The sequence below is a fragment of the Alexandromys fortis genome, unplaced genomic scaffold, assembly GCF_014885135.2.
Source record: "Alexandromys fortis isolate MF-2015 unplaced genomic scaffold, M_Fortis_MF-2015_v1.1 scaffold_186, whole genome shotgun sequence".
NCBI classification, from domain to species: Eukaryota; Metazoa; Chordata; class Mammalia; order Rodentia; family Cricetidae; genus Alexandromys; species Alexandromys fortis.
Window position 1 is genome coordinate 844150 of NW_026068067.1, and position 22733 is coordinate 866882.

Sequence of the window (22733 nt, forward strand, 5' to 3'; positions counted from 1 at the left end):
CTAGTTCCATCCATTTGCATGCAAATTTCAAGATGTCATTTTTTTTAAAACTTCTGAATAGTATTCCATTGTGTAAATGTACCATATTTTCTTTATCCATTCTTTGGTTGAGGAACATCTAGGTTGTTTACAGGTTGTGACTATTACAAATAAAGCTTCTGTGAACATAGTTGAGCACATGTCCTTATAGTAGATTGAACATCCTTTGGGTATGTGCCCAAGAGTGGTATTGCTGGGTCCTGAGGTAGGTTGATTCCCAATTTTCTGAGAAACCGCCATACTGATTTCCAGAGTGAAATTGTACAAGTTTGCATTCCCACCAGCTAAGGATGAGTGTCCCCCTTACTCCACATTCTCTCCAGTATAAGCTATCATTGGTGTTTTTTATCTTAGCCATTCTGACTGGTGTAAGATGGAATCTCAGAGTTGTTTTGATTTCCATTTTCCTGATGGCTAAGGATGTTGAACATTTCTTCAAGTGTCTTTCAGCCATTTGAGATTCTTCTGTTGAGAATTCTGTTTATTTCCATACCCTATTTTAAAATTAGATAATTTGTTATTTTGATGTCTAAATTCTTGAGTTCTTTATGTATTTTGGAGATCATTCCTCTGTGTGGTGTGGGGTCAGTGACGACCTTTTCCCATTTGATGAGCTGCCTTTTTGTCTTACTGACTGTGTTCTTTGCTTTACAGAGGTTCTCAGTTTCAGAAGGTCCCATTTATTTATTGTTGTTCTCAGTGTCTTTATTACTGGCATTATATTTAGGAAATGGTCTCTTGTGCCAATGTGTTGAAATTCAATTCTCACTTTTTCTTCTGTGAGGTTTGCTGTTAATGAGAGACTTTTGATGACTGTTTCTATTTCCTTTATGGTTATAGGTGCATTTAACTTGCTTATCTGGTCTTTATTTAATTTTGGTAAGTGATATTTATCCAGAAAATTGTCCATTTCCTTTAAGTTTCCCAGTTTTGTGGAGTACAGACTTTTGAAGTATGACCTGAAGATGATTCTCTACATTTCCTATGTGTTTATTGTTATGTCCCCTTTTCATTTCTGATTTTGTTAATTTGGATATTGTCTCTCTGTCTTTTGTTCAGTTGTTATTTTGTGGCAGTATTTTTTATTGAAGATATTCTGATTGTGGTTTCTTCCAACTCCTCCCAGATCTTCCCTGACCCTCCACACACCCCAAATTACACCCTTTCTCTTTGTCTCTCTTTCTTTAGAATACAAATAAGCGTCTAATAATCATAATAAAATAGGATAAAATAAAACAAACAAACAAGAATATGATGAAGAAAACAAACTACCAGGAGAAAAGGAACCAAACAAAAAGCTCAAGAAACACCTCCCTTCTCAACAGTGGGGCCCCATCTAGTTCAGGCACATTCAGGGAATGTGCGGACTGAGCCTTTCCTCTTCCCAGAATTCTCCTGTTCTGGTCTCCCTACCTATACTTCCTGCCTGGCTACTGGCCAATCAACGTGTTATTAAACTAATAAAAGCCACAAATTTTTACAGGGTACAAGGCCATTGTATCACAGCATGCCTGGTGCCCAAGGAAGTCAGAGAAGGCTAATAATATATTCTCAGGCAAATTATTTGGCCTAAGTTTCTAGCACTTTATTGTGTAAAGTGGGAATGACAGCTGAGTCATGGTTATACAGCCTTTAGTTCCATAACCCAGGAGGCAGAGGCAAGTGGATTTCTGTGAATTTGAGGCCAGTCTGGTCTACAAAGTGGTTTCTGGAGCATCTAGGGCTATACAGAGAAACTCTTTCTTAAAACCACACGATGGATGATGTATTTATGTATGTATGTATGTATGGATGGATGGATGGATGGATGGATGGATGGATAAATGGATGAATAGGGAGTGTTAAAAGTACATGGGGCAGATAGAACCAAAAAGCCATGCCATTTTGACTGTGTTTGTTTTGCTAATAAAAGCATGAATACTTAGAGAAAGAAATATTTGCAATTCTACTAACAAACTTTCTGGCTACTGTTGAGTAATTATAAAGTATAGGAACCGCAGATGAATTTTCTGTTGGACAAAAATGTAATTTCCATATGACATGAAACAAAGTCTTTACTTGCTATAGGGAATATACATGCAAAGCTAGCTATGATATATTTAAAACGTACCTTATAAATCATGTATGCTGCATGGTATGAAGAGTGTAAGTAACAGACAGAAAATATTCAATTTCTGAATTTTCTCTAATGGAAACTACTTCCTCTGAATGTATGTTTCTCTTCTTTGAGTATTATTCTTTTCTTTTCTTTTTTTCTCTTCAAGAGTTTAAGGCCTGGTTTGGTACAGGGTCTTATCTTATTCCAGGGTAGCCTTGAATTAATGATCCTCCTGCTTCAGCCATTTGAGGACTGATATTTGCAATGTATCTATACATCTGGCTTCCTTCCTTCATTTTCTTTTTTATGTTGGTGGTAATGGTGCTATTTATTGCTGGGATGGACTCAGGCCCTAATGCATCCCAGGCAAGCATTCTGTCACTGAGCTGTAACCCAGTATGTAAGTGTTCTTTAACTGTTCTATTCACCTTTATTTTTATCTCTGTGTGGTGTGTACGTGTGTATGTGTGTGTGTGTGTGCGCGCGTGCACGCGCGCCTGTGGAAACCAGAAGAGGGTGTCAGAACCCCAGATTTTGCACTTATGGTGGTTGTGAGCCATCCGATGTGGGTACTGGGCACTGAACTCAGGTCCTTTGGAAGAGCAGCAAACACTCTTAACCACTGAGCCATTTTTCTAGTGCCTTATTTTTTTGTTTTATGTGCCTGAGTGTTTGCCAGTGTATTTGTATGTTCACCATGTGTATGCAGCGCATGCAGAGGCCAGGGGATGGGAGTGCTACATCTGCCAGACCTGAGCAGCAGTTGAGAACTTCCTGCTCTGCAGGAGCAGCAAATCCCTTAACCACTGACCCACTGTCCAGCCACTCAGGAAGTGCCATTAAAGAAGAAAATTTAAAAATTGCTCTCTGAAATTCCATTTAATAGTTTTAGAGCTCTTTAAATTTTTTGTTTGTTAAAGCATTATTTCATACTAGCTTACGCTGACCCTGGACTGTACCTCTCCGATTGCCTCAGCTTGTAGGTGCTGGGATTATATATTATGAGCCATCACACACCTGGCTAAAATTCTTATAATAGCATTTCTTCATTTATACTTTATCTCACTTTTACCGAATTTATCCATTAACAGGTAGTATCAGTTGGTTTGTGTCTTGGTAGCAGTTCTTTGACTCTCTGCAGTCTGTCTGTTCTTTGGTCTCAAATGTGGACCTGCAGCAAGAGCTCCACCTGGTTCCTCACTAAGAAAATGTTTGCCATTGTGGGTTGTATTGAGCCTAATCCATGCATGGAAGGTGGAGAGCTGGGCTTCTCTCTGATAAATGCTCACTGGAGCATTATCTGATGAATACACTTTACCTGAGCATAAATAGGAATGTTGAAGTTGGATTAGCTCTCTAATGTCACCAGGGCTCCATTTAGTACACTGGAAGAAGAATAAATGATGCTTTAGCATTGTGTTTGTCATTCTGAATGGAATGCCTGCCAGCAGATCAAATTCTTCCGCTGTCAGAAAGGATCTGATTCATCTGGGGATGTTGCTACCTTTGTGGCCTTATCTGATGGCTTCATTTATTTTCAGGGAGCGGAACAGAAAAAGCAACTTAATATTCTCTTCGTAGGAGCAGATTGCCTCAATTATATTTAGGCTTTTATAAATCTCCATCATTACAGAAAGTAACTGCTAACTGAAGTGAGCCAAGCCAACTAAACACTGGTGCTAGCTCAGCCTGAGCTGTTCCTGAAGAGGGGTTAAAGAGACCACAGAAGGGCAGTGCCTTAGGGTTGACATGTATGAACATTTCCAGTACTAGCAGCACAGCACAGCGTATATATGCTCAGTATTTGGGCAGCAATTTGGATGTTTCTTACATCAGTTCAGACCCTTTTTCTCCTTTTCTTTTTCTATCTCTTGGCTTCTTCCATATCGTTCCTTGTACTTCTCCATAGACACTGGGAATGAAAGGGGGATATTAGCCTTTTCCATATTTCCTCTGATTTCAGATTTTGAAAGGGTACATGATAAGTTGTTTAAAAAAACACCTTTGTGGATTGGGAGAATATTTGCAAATCATTTCTCTGATAAAAGGTTAATAAAAAATTATAGCAAACTTATATAGCTTAAGTATAGTCCAATTATAAATGGTCGTATAGCATAAAAATACAGTATAAAATAGCCAACATGTGTAAGACATCCTAGGACCATCCAGACAACTATAGTCTGTCCCCAAGAAAAACACATAATCTCTGTTGGGAAACCATCCCCGGCTACATGTAGCCCTTTTTTCATTCTCTCTTATGATTACTGAACTTTTCCTCCACTTCAGTTATAGGTTGAATTGAGTCTTCTTTCTCCTCCTGATATATGACAGCCTTCTAATCTTGCCTCCTTTGCCTCCCCTCCCCACCTTCCTCTTCCTTCCACTTTGATGGGGCCACTGGGGAATATAACAGTCGCACTTACGACAAGAGCTAATAGCTATCCTTACCTTGTCTGGGCATTTAGCAGTGTCTGTGCTCTGGGGCACTGCAGAGGCAAATGTAGCCTCTGCTTTCCCTGTGATTTTTTTTTTCTATGACAGGGTTTTTCTCTGTGTTGTCCTGGCTGTTATGGTCTTCCCAAATTCATCTGAGCAGATAGTGTGTCCATATGAATAGGATCCATTCAATTCTGGCACAGCCATTACTACAAGTATTTGTCAATTTGTACATCTGTCTTCTCAAACATCAGGGGCATTCTTAATCGGTTTCTCTCTGATACCTGTTTGAGTGCCAAGCATATGGAGGGTTCTTGAAGATGTTGACTAGATGGGTGGCTATAATGTGCACAAAAAAAAAAAGAAAAGATCATTTACTTTAAACAAATTTCATAGCCTGAGAGGAATGCCAGGATGGCCCACACTTTGCATTACCTTCTCCAAGTCCCCAGGATTTATCACATTGCAGACATTTTATCATACTACTCACTTTGAATGCTTTAATTAAGCAAAAACTCCCTCACATGTGTGCCCATCAATTTTGGCATTTTAGTTCATTTCAAATGTAGTCAAGGTTACAACCAAGATAGCTATTTCAACTACTCACATTTAATTGCTCAATAATAGTTTAAACATATACTCTTTCCAAATACATAGAAACCACAGAGATAATCAATTAAGCAAGACCCCCCCCCAAGAAACTATGAAGATGTATGTGAATTCAAAATTTCACCATGCAGAAAATGCTTTGCCTCAAGGAAAGGGAGAAATTTGAGCCAGTTTTGAAAAATTCATCTGCAAGATGGTTCTGAAGTAGAAGTGTATATTAGTTAGGGATGTTGCTTCTGTGATGAACACCATGACCAAAAGCAACTTGCAGAGGAAAGAGTTTATTTGGCTTACACATCCCAAATCACAGACCACTGAGGGAAGCCAAGGCAGGAATGCTACTGTGCAGAAGTTGATGCAGAGGCCATGGATCTTATGGACTTGTTCTTCATGAATTGCTTAACCTGCTTTCTTATAGCACGAGACCATGAGCCCAAGATGATACCACCCACAATGGACTAGACCCTCCCCCATCAATCACTAATTAAGATGCGCTATATAGGCTACATCCCAATCTTAGGAAAGCATTTTCCCAATTGAGGTTCCCTCCTCTCAGGTTACTATAACTTGTGTCAAGTTGGCATAAAACTAGCCAGCACAAAGTGCAAGTACAGATGGAATGTGCATGTAGATACTAGTAGATAGGGACAGCTTGGTGAAGTCCCATGGTAACTGCTCTGTGAGAGCATGCCTGTGCAAATAGTAGGGCAGGAGCAAAGAAACAGATACTAACTAAGGCTTTCCCGTGGAAGGTGGGAGGTGTGTTCTACACTCCGAATAAAAGGATTTGGTTAATTATTCTACGTGCAATGTGGGGGATGCATAGCAAAAAGGGAAGAGAGTGCTGGTAGGTATATCATCACCAAATCCCAGATGTTTCCAGAGAAATGTGAAAGTGAATGCCTCACCCAGAGTAGGCCTGTGATGAAAAAGGTATCAGTAACCTTCATCAAATGCAATAATTCTCCATCTAAAGGTAGAATGTCTTCAGCTTGATAGCAAATGCTGAGGTATTTGATGTGTGAACATAAAAATTATTCTCCCTGGAGCCAGGAGTCTGAGTTCAACTAATTATGAGAATGAACAAATTAGTTAGCATTCTTTGAAGCAAACTATTATTATTACATATACCACCTTCATAAACTTGTATAAAATTTGACACAAAGTAATAAAATGTGTCTGCTAATTTTCTAGACATCATCTTGGGGGAAAGCATGTCTTTAAAGTATTCCTGGTCTCACTTCACAATGAGTAATAGTCATTTTAGAGCATAGGGAAACCACTTTAATAGTCCTAGAGTCACCAATTAGGCTTCAGATCGTAATAATCACTACATAAAATTGCTGTTATAAAAACAGTGAATCATATTTCTCAAATAGATACTTATTCACCTGAACTCGGCATTAAGAGGGTGTTTGATTTCCCTGACAACCTATCATTTTCTAAAGACATTTTACCTGTGCACTTTGAGGTCACTTCCTGTTGTGTGGGGTTTTGAGGACAAACCTTTAGTTACTCAGAGTTACTGCCGACTTCTTGTGAGCTCTAAGATTTCATTTGCTGAGATGCTCTGATTAAACATGGTACTGGACATTCCTGTGATAAACGTGTGGCTTTAAGGGTGAAAATGTAAAATGATTGTGATCAAAATATCACCTATATCTTGATATAAAAGAAGATTTAGCAGCCAAATGTGATGGTACACACCTTTATTCCCAGCCCTTGGGAGGCAGAGGCAGGTGGATCTCTGTGTGTTTGAGACAGCCTGGTCTACAGTGTGAGTTGCAGGACATCTAGTGACACTCTCTCAAATCAAATAAATAAATAAAATTTTAAGGGTATAATTTTAAAAGCTAGGATCAGACTTTTAAGTAAGAGATAGTGTTTTACTGACATGGAAGAACCTGAGTGTCATCTCTACAAAAAAGAAACAACAACAACAACAACAAAAAAAAAGCTGGAAATAATTGTCCCTGAAAATACAGATTGCCTTCAGAAGTCTCATAGCAAATGTGTCCTTAACAACAAAGAGTACATTTTCCTTAATTGTTCTCTTCAGGGTCATCTGCCATTTTAGAGGTGTGATCAAACTTGCTAAAATGTGATCAAACAATTTATGTTTAGATATAATTATATTAATAGCCATTCTACATATCACACTTCCTCCTGCTTTTAAATGTGTACATCAGTATGACTACAAACATTGCATCTCCGTTTGTTCTCTTTCTAGATTTATTCCTTACGACATTGTCTGCCTCTGATACATTCCAGTTTGAGATATGGGAAAATTTGGTAAGAAATCATTTCTCTGACGCATTTTTAAATTCTCACTTTCCATAAGGGCACACCATATTATAAACTAAGATTACTGTGATCATTTGGTTGGTTTCAGTAATAAACGGAACAGCATTAAGAGCCTTTGGTTGCATTGCTGCACCCAAACTGCTGAATACTGAAGAAGGTGATTTGTTAAGCATCAGGTCCTCTGCAGGTTTTTAGGCATGACTGCCAATTAAAGCAATAAGCCTGCTCTAATGGGGATGTTAACAGGACCCCTGCCGGCCTGTCAGCTGTTGAAAGAAGATCCTGACATTTAATTTTTCAGTTTGGTGATTTGTGAACTTTTTTTTAAAGTAATTTTTTCTCCTCACCTTGAAACTTAGATAATTACATAGAGAACTAAATAATTGGGAGAAATAAGAAAAGGTAGAGTGGCATAATGAAAACGCATTATATATCTATATGAATGTGTCAGAAACAAAGTTTTTAAAGGAATAATTAAAAACAAATGACAATTAGCTGCCAGGTTGGCTGAGATTAAGGAGTCTTTCCCCATTGATGTTCATAGTTAATGAAAGGTTTTCAAGATTTGATTTTTAGTTTAATATAGGTCATATGAAAGATAAATTAGTGAAGATCAAATCACCAGGAATAGTGAAAGCTCAGTTTCAGGCTGCATAATGGAAAGTAGAATTCAAGGCCAGTGAAAATGCCCAACCCGGTGATGTTTGTCGCGTATTAGTCAAATATGAAAGTCTTTCCTCGTGGGAAATGGCATAACAGCCTGCTCAGGAAAGCGTTTGAGAAGGAAACATAGTGGTGCAGAGTAGGCATCAAAGGTTAAAGGTTTTGATTTCCCACCTAATTGCTCCTGATTAACTGGTGTCTTTTATTCAGTCCAGATTAAACCATATCCTAGATTTTATGAGACTTCTGAGAGTAAACAATCAGTTCTAGCAAGTGTATAGTAAAAACTCCTGGGACGAGATTGCTGGAAAGTCATTTCTTATCACAGGGCCAGTGATGTTGCTCATGACTCATGAAACTAAGATTCCTGTTTAAACTAAATGGGATTGGAGCATCTGACTGCCTCAAGATGACTCGTGGCAGTTTTTTTTAATAGGACAAGGGAGGTTGAGAGGGACGCTGAAGCAGAAAGTAACCTTGGTCAGTATCCTAGGTTTTGAAAAATGTAACTGAATTTTGTGTCTGATGATATGAATCTTGTTAGTGTTATTTTTTGTAGTTGACACTAAGACACTCTCTGTTAGAGAACACTTGCTTGAAGATGGTTTCCATTCCTACCTCAAGTAAATCTTGAGCTTAGAGCACACAAGACCTATTTGATTAGTTTGTACCAGAGAGAGGCAGGCACGCCTCAATACAAATAAGTAGAACTTATATATGAGATCATAAAGTACATGCATAGGATCCTCTCATTCTAGCCTGATATGAAGGGAACCAAACATAGCAAAGCAAGGTTCATGAAGAATACAGATTCTTGATTGAGATTTTTTTTTCTTCAACATCTTTTTCTTTTGTAGAAAACAAATATGTTATTAACATAAACTAAGTTGTTTTAATAAAGTGGCAGAGTCAATAAGTAAGTATTAAAGGAAAAATTATTTACACACTTGGATACAAAGTGTGTAAATAGTCCTGGTGACACATTTCTTTAATCTCAGCACTTGGGAGATTGAGGTACACATGTCTCTGTGAGTTGGGGTCAACCTGCTCTACATGGCACATTCCAGGCCAACCAAGGCTGTATAATGAGACCTGCCTCAAGCAAAAATCAAAAATAAAACAAACAAAATAGCCAGGGGGCTAGAGAGATACCTCAGCTGTTCAGAGCAGCAGCCACTCTTCCAAGGATGCTGAATTTGAGTTCAGGTCTCAGCACCCACATGGTGACTCTGAGTCTTCCACTCCAGTCCTCCACAGGCATTGCATGGGTATGATTGTGTGCAGACAGAACGCCCATGCGTGTAAAATCAAAATTAAAATGGTTTTAAAAATGTCTTTTTAATTAAACACTTGTTGAAGATGGAAAGACAGGTTTGGTTTAGGGAGACTATTTACAATGGGGCTTTGATATGGGGATGGGAGTATTGGACTTAACTACAAACACAAATACAAAGTGATAATTTTATAGCCAAGGAACAAAGAATAATATTACTAAGAGGAAGGAATGGTTTTTGTCTGAACCTACCTAATAGGATCCTAGCTTAAGGCAGGCCAGAGCTATTAGTTAAATGAAAGAAGTGGGGATGCTAACTAACCTAATTTAGTTGGCTTTTTATAATTCTATAAAGATGGGGATGAAAGGCCAACTTTGGGCTAAGTAGAATTCTTAAAAGAGAAGTTACACAAAGAGACACTCTGTGTCAGTACTCACTGAGTATATCACTAATATAAATGAAGGGAAATATGTGTTGAAAATTAACTCAATTAGATAACGGTATTCATAAAATAGCTTATCATTTTCAGTGAAAGACTAGTTAAATACTTTTTAGTAATATATCAGTTGACCAAATAGAACCTCAGCATTTAAAACCACATTAACTAGTAGAACAGTGAAACTGCAGCAAGTCTGTGCATGCTTAGCTCAGTGACCACACTCTAGGAAAGAGCAAGCATCTCACACACCTTTCTTCTGTGGCTCACTATGGCTTCTCTAATAATAAAAGTGGATAGGAGATTGGGGTGCTTTTAGAGAAAGAACAAAAGGATTGAATCATTTTCTCTTCAGTTTTCCACTTGACAGATGAATGCATTGTGATGGCCTAATTGAAAATATTTTGGCTTTAACAGGGTGGAAACTTCTCTATCAATAGTGTCTTTGAAAAACCTAAAAACCTGGTGGTGGTTGGACAGTCAGCATTCGCAGACTTTGGTAAGACTGCTTTTGCCTTTCAGTGCCCTCACATTCCCAGATTCAAAACACAGCCACAAAGATTATAAATGATCAAAATAACGGGTTATCGCCTGTCTGCCTTCCCTGCCTTCTCCTACGTGGTTACTAGAGTAGGAGTAAACAACAAATTGTAGAGTGATAAAGAAGAAACTAAGTTAAGGATTTATTACCCAGTAGAGTTTTTTTTTTTAAAAAAATAGTTGTAAGAATTTCTTAGTTTGTTAAAATTGATTCTGTCTTCAGTTACATGAACAACTCCATTAGAAAAGTCATATAATTTTACAAGATCGTTAACTCTTACAAATTCAGTGCAAAACTTAGACCTCTATTATACTTAAATTGCTGTACTAAAACCAATGTAATAAAGCTGAAGTTTTGAAAATAAGATCCTTGCCTTAAACAAATATAGTGTACAAGTGGGAAGACAAAGGGTAAATATCCCAGAAATAAATACAGGAACAATGAAAACAAGGACCACATTTAACAGGGAAAAGAGATTAGACTCCCACAAAGCCAGTACATGCAGTAGGATCAAAACCCAGTGCCATTGTCCTTGGCTTCTGACTAGCCCTCATTGTCCGCCACGTTCAGAGAGTCCAGTTTGATCGCATGCTCCATCAGACCCAGTTCAGCTGGCCTTGGTAAGCTCCAGTTAGATTGGCCCCACCGTCTCAGTGGGTGGGTGCACCCCTCACAGTCCTGACTTCCTTGCTCATGTTTTCCCTTCTTCTGCTCCTCATTTGGACCTTGGGAGCTCAGTCCAGTGCTCCAATGTGCGTCTCTGTCTCTATCTCCATCCATCACCAGATGAAGTTTTTATAGTGATATGCAAGATATGCCTCAGTATGGCTATAGGATAGGGCCATTTCTGGCTTCCTCTCGTCAGCTGCCCAAGGAACTAGCTGGGGACATCTCCTTGGACTCCTGGGAACCCCTCTAGAGTCAAGTCTCTTGCCAACCCTAAAATGGCTCCCTTAATTAAGATATATACTTCCCTGCTCCCATATCCACCCTTCCTCTATCCCAACCCTCCCACCCCCAAGTTCCCAATTTTTGCCTGGCAATCTTGTCTACTTCCAATATCTAGGAGGATAACTATATGTTTTTATTTGGGTTCACCTTCCTATTTAGCTTCTCTAGGATCACGAATTATAGGCTCAATGTCCTTTATTTATGGCTAGAATCCACTTATGAGTGAGTACATACCATATTCATCTTTTTGGGTCTTGGTTACCTCACTCAGGATAGTGTTTTCTATTTCCATCCATTTGCATGCAAAATTCAAGATGTCATTGTTTTTTACCACTGAGTAGTACTCTAATGTATATATATTCCACATTTTCTTCATCCATTCTTCCATTGAGGGGCATCTAGGTTGTTTTCAGGTTCTGCCTATTACAAATAATGCTGCCATGAACATAGTTGAACAAATGCTTTTGTAGTATGATAGGGCATCTCTTGGGTATATTCTCAAGAGTGGTATTGCTAGATCCTGGGGTAGGTTGATCCCGCCCTGAGAAACCGCCACACTGATTTCCAAAGTGGTTGCACAAGTTTGCATTCCCACCAGCAATGGATGAGTATTCCCCTTACTCCACAACCTCTCCAGCAAAGGCTATCATTGGTGTTTTCGATTTTAGCCATTCTGACAGGTGTAAGATGGTATCTCAAAGTTGTTTTGATTTGTATTTCCCTGATCACTAAGGAGGTTGAGTGTGGCCTTAAGTGTCTTTTGGCCACTTAAACTTCTTCTGTTGAGAATTCTCTGTTCAGTTCAGTGCCCCATTTTTTTAATTGGGTTAATTAGCATTTTAAAGTCTAGTTTCTTGAGTTCTTTATATATTTTGGAGATCAGACCTTTGTCCATTGCAGGGTTGGTGCCGAGCTGCTTTTATTGAGGTGTTTAGTCATAGCAAAAGGGAAGGACACCAAGAGAAGTTTATATAAGAATTATAAAATTGCTACTTTAGATTCTTGACTTTTTTATATATACTCAGCATTTAAAGCTGAGTTGGATATATTTAAGGAAAAATTGGAACACAGTGACCCAGAAGCCTATGTGTAGGTTTTTATATGATAAATTCTTGACTTATGAATGAGTTTTTATAAAGCCATACCTCAGACTTAATTACACAGTCTCAAACTACTACACAGTTCACAGTTTTTAGCGATGCCTATTAGTGTGAATGCAAAATTATCCCTTTGAATGTAAAATTTCTGTAGACTAATGATGTCTTTTACACTGTTGCATGTATTTCATAATTTAATGGATATATTCAATGTTTGGTAATATAACACCACTTAGTTGAACATGTATCACTATAATTCTGCTCTGATTAGTATGACAACCTGTTTCCAGTGCCCTGTGAACTTCACAATCTCTTCATTCTTTGATTTCTACAGCACTGTAGTGGTGACTACTGAAGACACCTTGTCTATTCTTAAACCTGATAGATTCATACATCTAATAAGATGGTAAAATATATTTCTCTCTGGCAAATTATACCTGAGAGAAATTCCCTGCTGTCAGTCAGAGCAATATCGAAGCCTCTGAGTGATATGAAGGTATCCTGTGCTATTTTCAAACAAGTATCACTCAAATTTTCAAGGTAGCCAAACTGTGTAGAATATACTGCAAAGCACATGCTATATGTATTTATGTAAGGATACTCAGGAAACTACCACCCTGCTGCCCCTGCAGAAGAGAACAGAGAAGAGCAGGGAACGTGCTTTCTAATACTTACTAACCCTTGAATGGTTCTAAAAATACCAGAAGTGATCTTAAAAAACATACTTTTTGTTACGGTCTGGCTCCATTGGCTAGATCTTTGTCCCATGCAGCCTAACTTTTTTTTCCTTTTCAAATTAATTATTGAGGTGTCTTAAACTTGTTTTAATCTTATACTTCTCTTCATATAGCTCTATACAGTGAAGGCTAATTTTGTATTGATAGTCCTTTGATTTACAGCCAGCTATAAATCCTACATTGTGCCCAAGTGAAATAATGAGTAAATCATAGTAAATTAATTAGTGGTTAAAGAAGCTCAACAGGTGCCCCGAATTTAAAGGTTAAATTACTACTCCGATCACAGAAGGATTCAGCTTTAGGCTCCCGAGCTCTCTAAACTTCAGACAAGGGGGTCTTCATGTGTGAGTGAGCATCAGAGGAGGTGATTCTAGGATGAAGATATATGCAGAATAGTAGCTCTCTAGCCAAAAATCCAGGCAGATATAAAGAAACTGTGCCAGACAACCTGGTGTTATCTATAAAGTTCACACTGAAGAACTATGCAATCAAATTACATTGTTTTCAAAATGTCTCTAAGTGTTTTAATTAGTTAACAGTTGCGTTGGGGACCGGTATGCATGGGAATTGGACATAGCAGTGGGTGTACTCCCTTCATGTGTATCTTTATTGATGAAAATACATAGCTTTTTATGAGAAGCCAAGGAACAGAAAACTCTGTAACTCATGAGTTAAAGTTCATGCTGGCTAAAAGCCACTTAAAACTACATATATGTCCCCCATATTTAAAATTGGCTATATAATAATGTTACTGTGTGGATACATGTGTGTCTTAATCTCAATATAGATAACTACATAATAAAATCAAAAACTTCCTTTTAAAATATTGATTATTTAGAGTTGGCAATGTAGCTCAGGGGTAGAATACTTACCTGATATGTGAAGACACCCGAGTTCAATCCCCGAAGCATCATCATCATCATCAATAACAATAATAATAACTCTGAATAAGTTTTCAAATGACTTTAAATCAGGATTAACTTTAATAATTATGTATAATAACATCTAATCACAAAGAAGTTTGAAATTTAAAACAAGACTCAGAAAAATAAAATAAAGCAAGATACGGTGTTAAGGATGGAGTGTCATTTTGTAATGACTCACCTTCATTATAAAGCTGTGTGTCCAGTTGTTGGCTTCGTCTGGATAGATGGAACTATTTAACAAATAGGAACTTTAGTTATCACACAAGAAGATGTTTTCCTGGGCTGTTCATAGACTCCCGAATCTCCTTCTGACAGATGGAGATGGACATATGGATCACTTGCTGCCGGGCTGTGAAGATAAAGACTGTCAGAAGAGTGCCATATACTTAATGAGATCTGGAACAGGGCAGGTATGTCAGCTTTGGGGTGCCATGAGTGATGTGTGCCTGAGAAGTCTTAAACGTTAGAAAACATGTCGAAAGAAGCACAACAGAATAAAATACAAAATTATATTATAGAATTCTTCATTTTACCTAAGTAAAATACATTTAAATCTTTTCATTCTTTCATGGAAGTAGAAAATACTGCTGTGTTGATTTTTAGTGACGAAACCCCATTCTGGATCCTGTAGTTAAATTAAATGTAGCATTTTAGATGTCAGCGATATAGAAAGCACATTATAATAAAAACTTATGAGGAAAATGATTCCGCACCTAGATCAACTCCTGGTTTGTTTCCATGTGCAGATCCATCCCATTTCTCATGCTGACTTGTTGCCTGTTACTTAATAGTTTAGAATTATGAGAGTCACGGTGGAGGATTAATATGGAAATAGTAGGTCATGACACTTTTAGAGTTAACCAGCTGTATTTTCTTGGGGCATTAATAAATAATAGGGTACCATGCTGACTTTTATAGCCCTTTTGAGTAGGAAACAATACATTTTATATTCAGAAACTTGATAAAAAAAATTTTATACATTCAACATTTTAAAAATCATTGAATTATTTTATTATCTTTGACTATATTTGGATAGTCGTGAGTCATTTAGAACACAAGCTCAAGAGACTTCTCATAATTGGCTCATAGGCATAAAAATATACAACAAGAATACTTGAAAATTATATAGTTAACCAGGTATGGTGGTACACACCCTTAATCCCAGCACTTAGGTAGCAGAGGCAGGCAGATCTGAGTTTGAGACCAGCCTGTTCTACAGAGTAAGTCCAGGATAGCCAGAGCTATCCAAAGAAACCCTGCTTTGAAAAGGGGGGGGGGGGTAAAGAAAGAAAAAAGAAAATGAATAATTACCTATATCTACAAAGACAAATATGTTCTTTGATGAGTGTTATAGATAATGAATTGAGTGGGAAAAAATTAAGTTATCATCTGTATATTTATTCCGCATTCATAAATTCTTGACTGCTTCAAAAATTTGGGATTTTTTGGATTTAGTTTCTTATTGCATTTTGTGGTTGTTTGTTTGTTTGTAGTTTAGGGTTTCTTTTTTTTTGTTTTTTGAGACAGGGTCTCTGGCTCTGGCTTTTCTGAAACTCACTCCGTAGAACAGGTTGACCTTGAACTCATGGAGACCCACTTATCTCTGCCCTCTGAGCACTAAGATTAAAGGTGTACAACCCCACACTGTACCTGGTTTCAGAATTTGTAACAATTTAAAGTTTTGTGAAACTTCCAGCTTTCTTGCAACAATTTTGTTTTTTTCAAAATCAGGTGAAATTATTTAAATTTTTGTTTCTTGAAGTTCGCAAAATACAAAGTAGTACTTTTTCCTTAAATAAATTTATTCAATGTCTTTGTCATTAAAGTTCCTCCTCCCTCTCCACATGGCAAGTCACACTTTCTTAGGAAAACTTACAAAACATTGGAGAAGATACTTTTTTTTTTTGCTAGATCTTTCTTTTTTAAAGAAGCCATTTTAATATACTTTGATTTGCAGCAATAAAACTTAATGAAGTGCTTCTGAAGAGGAAAACTGCATGTGTGTGCATGTGTATGCATGTTGGCCACTACCACTTGAAGTCTGCTCTACCTGCTTCCTCTTAGGACATGTCCAGGTTCAGTGCTAGTATAGGGACTCTTATGGGAACATGGGCACATCTGTAATGTTAGTGCCATAATTTCTAGTCTTCAGATTTTAGTGTTATATTAATTTATCGAAGGGTGAAAAGAGCTGTGCAATCAGAAGAGGAGGGGAGAAGATCAATTTAAAGGCAACCTGTTCTTTCATGGTAATCATGTAGAAATATGAAGAGTTACTGAAAACCCTGCTCCCAGTTATTGTAGCGTCATAGCCCATCCTCCTTGTCTGTGCTTTGCCTGTCAGGTGAGGACGGAGCTTGTTCATTCCCGAGGTTGAATACATGTTGTGAGGGACCTGTGGCTCTGTGTGCTGTTCTTGCAAAGATGCTCATGACAATGCTGTGGAAGACCAGCTCCCCAGTGTCCTACACATACATCAAAGTAAATGGTAGTAGCCTATCATTGCGTGAAGATGAAGAAGTAAAATGAGGCTGTTTTCAGCATTTTTCATAGATCATTCCTTTGTGAATGATGACTTTTTCTGAAGTGATTATGATTATTCTTTTTTTTTTCTCATTATCCTTAGTGGGTTCCTGTGCTTCAGGATTTTAGCAACAAGGGTACACTCTGGGGCTTTGTGCCATTTTTGCATGAAGAAAAGCCAACTTCAATACCAATTCCAATCACCCTTCACATTGGAGACTACAATATGGATGGCTACCCAGATGCTCTTGCCATATTAAAGAATACATCTGGAAGGTATGGAGAGTAAATTCGTGGCACACACTTGAAAAATGTCTTTACCACAGCAGCTTGTGACTGACAGCACTTAAGCTGGTGCAGTCTCTCCAAGAAGCAGTTGGTGGGCTGCGCTCATGCTTCCTTGTGTGGTCAGTGAACTCATTGCATGACTTAGGAAACATTCTTTCTACAGACTCATTTTCTATTGAGAAAAAAATAAACATTCACTGTAAAATGAAAAGTTATTTTTTTATTCAGCTTTGTTTTTTCTAAAGACAAATGACAGTACATTTTGAGACTGAAGATTGGTGATTAAGAACTGATTCTAGACTTGAGTTTCAGCCTAGCACTTTCTGTGTGATCTTGGACAGGTCACCTAAACTCATGAAGTATGAAATGAGAGTAATAATTATACCTCTGGCATAAATGAGGTAAAGTAAATGGACAAGCCATTTAGGAAGATACTCTGTGCGTATCAATGCTCTTTAAGTAAATATTACCTATGATTACTTGTTTTCTAGAAACACCAGAATTCCCAACGTGATTATTGATTCAATTTATGTATATATGCGATATGTAACTATGTTCATTATATAACCTGTGATTTGGACACTGTGGCAACTCTTTTCTTTTAAAAGATACTAGAAGATAAGCTGAAGTTCATAATTATCCCAATGTTGCTAGACTCCATGATTGTGACTTCCACTAAGTTCCTCTTGTTTTGTTGACATTATAACTAGTTGTATTCTTGGAGAGTAATCTTTCCTGTGCAGCTTACCCACAGTTCATAATGAAACATTATTTCATTGTTTACTTGAAAACACCCTGAGTACCTCTAAAATACTTTTAGAAAGCTGTCAGTAATCATTATACTGTATCAGGGTTTGTGTGGACAAGAGAGCCATGAAGATAACTCTTCTTAACAATACAGTGACTGGCATTGTGCTACCTGGAAGGTGTTACCACGAGATCACAGATTCCAGAGCAGTCCACATGTAACAAGATCTGTCCTTTTTGGAGAGAAGAACAAAAGCATAAAATCTCATGAAAACAAAGGAACATAAAATTGCTTTATTATGGACATAGCTGTATTTACGAAATACATTTTAAATTTAAAATATACATTTTAAATTCATTCAAACCTGATTTCTCATCCTTAGAAGATCATCCAAATAATTTATATTTTCCTTTAAAAGGTTTTAAAAATTTTAAAGTTTTGTCAATTTTTCTCTTTTAAACTTTCAAATACTTGACATGTGTTCTTTAACTTTTAGCTTATAGTGATGGTATACATAACTGCTCAACTGACACAAAATGAATTTACAGCAAGAAATCCTAATTTCCAAAGCAAGCATAGGAGTTGGTTTGGTTTGGTTTTGCTTTTATGTCTACTCCGGGCATGGTACCATCTTATTCCAAAAAAGGCTGAGGCAGGTGGAACTTGAGTTTAAAGTCAATGAGACTATATAATATAAGTTAATCCTATCTCTAAAACCAAATTTTAAGAAGTCTAGATAGTTTTATAAATGTAACTGTTAGGAGCCTAGAGTTTAGTTTTAGCCTGGATGAGACTGACAGGTAAATGTCATCGTATCTCAGTGTCCGCTGGACCACCAGCTGGGAAACATCCTGATTCTGCATTAAGAAGTCTTGGAAATACAGAATAAGAAAAGAAACATGGCGTGTGTTTGAATCATACCCCACATGGATTTAATTTGTTTAAGAGTTATTTATAACTTTCCCTGGCCTCAAGACTAGCAGTGCTGTGAGTGTCGGTGCTGAGTGCTGTGTCTAAGTCCCCAAGGATTGCCAGCTCAAAGTGGAGATTTCCTTTTGCCTGTAATTTTTGGAAGTCAGATAGGGAGCAACCAGAGTAGATGATTTGTCTTGAAAAACTATTTTGAGACCATGGTTCAGTTTGTTTTGTGCTTTTTCTTGTTGTTAAAAAAAGGATTGCATAAATAGGTATGGTGATGCTGACCTGTAATCCCTCACTCAGATGGTGGAGGCAGGAGGATTAGAAAGTCTTGGCCACTCTTGTCTACCCAGTGAGTTTGAGGCTGACCGTATACGTGAGATTTTGTCTCCAAAACCATAAAATCCCGTTGTTGTGACTATTCGTTATAACTGCTAATAGGATTTGGGAAGAGTTTCATTATCTTAATTAATTGCAAGCCAATTGAACAGAGCTTCCTGGGCCTTCTTGGGCTTTTATAGGAAAAGAAAACCTAGAAGTAGCAAAGAGAGCAAAGTCTAAGACTCATCCATGAGAAAATATTGTTCAATTCCAGTAAATAAGTAGCCAAATAGAATGTATTGCCTGAGAGCCAGACACATGAAAAAGCTCCTGCACCCAAAGCTGGTGACCATTATGAGTCCTAGGAACTGGAAACAGCAAGGTAACAACTAGAAACTGAGACTTTGTCAAAGACATGATTCCTGGTAACTTCTGGTGTCCGTGTTGGCTAGTTAAACCGCCCAATTGTAATCTGCATTTTCAACTGCAACCTCTGCTTTATGAATTAATTTAGCTTGATGTTGATAACATTATCTCTCAGCAAGAAAGGATACCTTAGACTCCAGATGCTCTGTTTTGAAGGGCAAAGAGGTTCACACTACAGGTTCCTGCCTTTCTAACACTTGTTTTTAATTTTTACTATGAAAAATAACAGATTTTCTTCATCATTTAAAATAACACATTTCTAAATTTAAATTTAGTAACTCAAATAGCTCATAGTTTCTGTTTCAAGTAAAATTTTCCTTTATTTTTTTCTATGGATATGGGAAATATAAATGCTTCCTAACTTGCAACAAACATTATACAATAAGCATCTCATATACTTCCTGGGAATGTTTGCTGTTTTTTGGCAAAATCAATTGTGGTTAGCTATGTCACATACCGTGATAGTGTTTCTAACTGTTCAAATGTTATTTAAGAAGAATAGCCTGTTTTTAACACTATAGCCTACATTATTTGCTCTTCGTTGCAGTGATCGATTATATTTTTAAAACATACAACAAAACTTTGTTTTTAAGAAACTAGCCGGGCAGTGGTGGCGCACGCCTTTAATCCCAGCACTCGGGAGGCAGAGGCAGGTGGATCTCTGTGAGTTCGAGGCCAGCCTGGTCTACAAGAGCTAGTTCCAGGACAGGAACCTAAAAGCTATGGAGAAGCCCTGTCTCGAAAAATCAAAAAAAAAAAAAAAGAAAAAGAAAGAAAGAGAGTAAGAAAGAAAGAAAGAAAGAAAGAAAGAAAGAAAGAAAGAAAGAAAGAAAGAAAGTATTGAAATCACAATCTGAATCAAGAATTTTAACAGTCTCTTAGTCCTCTACCCATGAGTCACTCCTAATGATGGCATTTCACTTACTGACTGATTTTCCCACTTTGTTGATATAGTTATTTACACATAATTTCAAGATTTGATAGTTTATTGGGTTAGCATTATGTTATTTTACTGGGGAAGAAGGGCTGAGCAGCTGAGAGCACTTACTGTTTCTACAGAGGACTTGATTTGTTTCTGGAGACCCACATGGTGGCTCATAACTACCTATAACTCTGATTCCAAGAATCCAGTGCTCTCTTCTGACTTTCATGGGCACTAGGCATGTGATGTATATTCATATGTTGCTGAAAACACTTATACATAAAGTAATATGTGTTAATCTTTAAAAAACGTTTATGTCATTTTTCTAGGTGGATTCTCAAGTAACTCCCTAAAAAAGTTTCCGTTCTCTAAGATCTTCCCAGTCTTTTTTTTTTTAAGATTTGTTTATTATGTAGACAGTATTCTCAGTATTCTGTCTGTGTGTATGCCTGCAGGCCAGAAGAGGGCACCAGATCTCATTACAGATGGTTGTGAGCCACCATGTGGTTGCTGGGAATTGAACTCAGGACCTTTGGAAGGGCAGGCAATGCTCTTAACCTCTGAGCCATCTCTCCAGCCCCCTAAACAAAGTATCCTTGTTCTGTACCCAGCACATAATACGTAAGCAGCCTAGTGAGTGATGTGCTACTCCACACATGGTCTCAAGACCCCTGGGAAAGCCCCCGTCTGAGCATCTAGTCAGTGACATACTTCTCTGCACTTTCTCAGGGCAGGATCTAGATTCGTGCTCTGCTGGGACTCTGGAGAGTCATTCAAATGAAGAGCCCTATTTCTGTATTCTAAATGTAGTTTAGAAAGGATTGGCTGAAGATGTTTGGTTTAATTCTGCTTTGGATCTATCTAGCAATGGACTATTTTTATTAGGTATCACTACCTAGAATAGCATCAAATTGTGTATGTGTTTCCAATGCCATAGTAACAAGTTGCCACCAATATAGTATCTTTTTTAAAGTGTAAATTTATTCTTTTACAATTTGGGAAGTCAGAGCTCCTAAATGGCTTTCACTGGGATGAAGAAAAAATAATGGTTTTCCTGGAGGTTATAAACCATTCTTTTCACCTTCAAAGCTAGCAACATGGCATCTTGGTAAGAGTCAGGATTTCCAAACAACAGAAACCCTAGGAAGGCTAAGGAGCAAGACATTGTAAAGTATGACATAATACTGTGTGCACTGTGCGTCTTTAATACTCTAGAACTAGCAAGATGGAGATCAAGAGAGCCTAGTCCAGAAGACAACAACAAGGACAGTAACATTGTAAGTTCCAGTTCAAAGCCCCATAGGATCTAGAAGCCAGAAGAGTCAAAGTATCAAACCACACTTGAAGCCAAAAAAGACTCTACTCAAACAAGGAGAACATCCTTCTTACACTACTTTTTTACCCTGTTTGACTTATTAATTGATTAAATGTATTTTCTCCAGCCTGCTGTACCAGATGTTAATCTTATCCAGAAACAATCATAGAGATACACCCAGAGCAAAGCTTAACCAAATGTATGGGTATTCCATGACCTTGTCAGGTTGATACATAAATTAATCAGCAGTCTTTCTGGCCTCTGCTTCTTCCTAGCTCCCTCTCCTTTCTCTACACCCCATCTCCTCTGTCTTCCTTCTCTCTCCCTCCCTCCCAGTCCTCATGTCCCTTGTCAACTTATTACTTCATAAGGATTCCTGTGGTCATCTGTGGGAGAATATTGGTTAGCCTACTAGAACCACCCTCTGGCTTTCCAAAGAGCCAAACTTGTCCTGTCTGTAAAATGCACCTACTTTCTGAGTATAGTGATGCACCTCAAATCTCAGCATTTGAGATTGTAAGGTACAAGAATTAGAGTTCAAAGGCAACCTGGATCTTAGAGTAAGATCCTGTCTCAAAAAAGAAAAAACAAAAATCTTTTTCATGACCCTGACATTGCTTATGAAAGAAAACGTTTAATTGGGGCTAGCTTACAGGTTCAGAGGTTTAGTCCATTATCATGGTGGGAAGCATGGTGGCACACAGGAAGACATGATGCTGGAGGAGTTGAGAGCTCTACATCAGAATCCATGGGCAGTAGAAAGAGAGAACCACTGGACCTGTCTTGAGCTTTTGAAACCTCCAAGTCCAACCCCAGTGGCATATTTCCTCCAACAAGGCCACACCTACCCCAACCTTCCTGATGACTAAGCATTCAAATGTATGATTTGAATGGGGGGGGGGGGTCATTCTTACTCAAACAGCCTCAGGTGGTATCAGTTTTCTTGGCAATAATGAGGATTAAATAAAACACCATATAAACAGGTCTTTGCAATTGGTCAGGTCATAATTTTAGTGCTGAAGGATATTAGCATTTATTCTGATAAAATTATATAAATGTGTAGTAAAATGGATAATGACTTCCCAATGACATTCCTGTAATGTTCCTTCAGACTTAGAAAACATGTAACCTCCATGATAAATGCCATTTTTTTAGAGTGTC

General features: G+C 37.8%; 1 protein-coding gene across 1 annotated transcript in view; it reads left to right on the forward strand.

Moving 5' to 3' along the window:
• Window positions 1–22733, forward strand: part of Itfg1 (integrin alpha FG-GAP repeat containing 1) — a 95111-nt gene that overhangs the window by 39257 nt on the left and 33121 nt on the right. The window contains exons 7-10 of the mRNA XM_050120674.1: window positions 7413–7474; window positions 10277–10358; window positions 14427–14521; window positions 16738–16910. Of these exons, the coding sequence (XP_049976631.1) occupies window positions 7413–7474; window positions 10277–10358; window positions 14427–14521; window positions 16738–16910 (412 nt within the window). The remainder of the gene's footprint in view (window positions 1–7412; window positions 7475–10276; window positions 10359–14426; window positions 14522–16737; window positions 16911–22733) is intronic.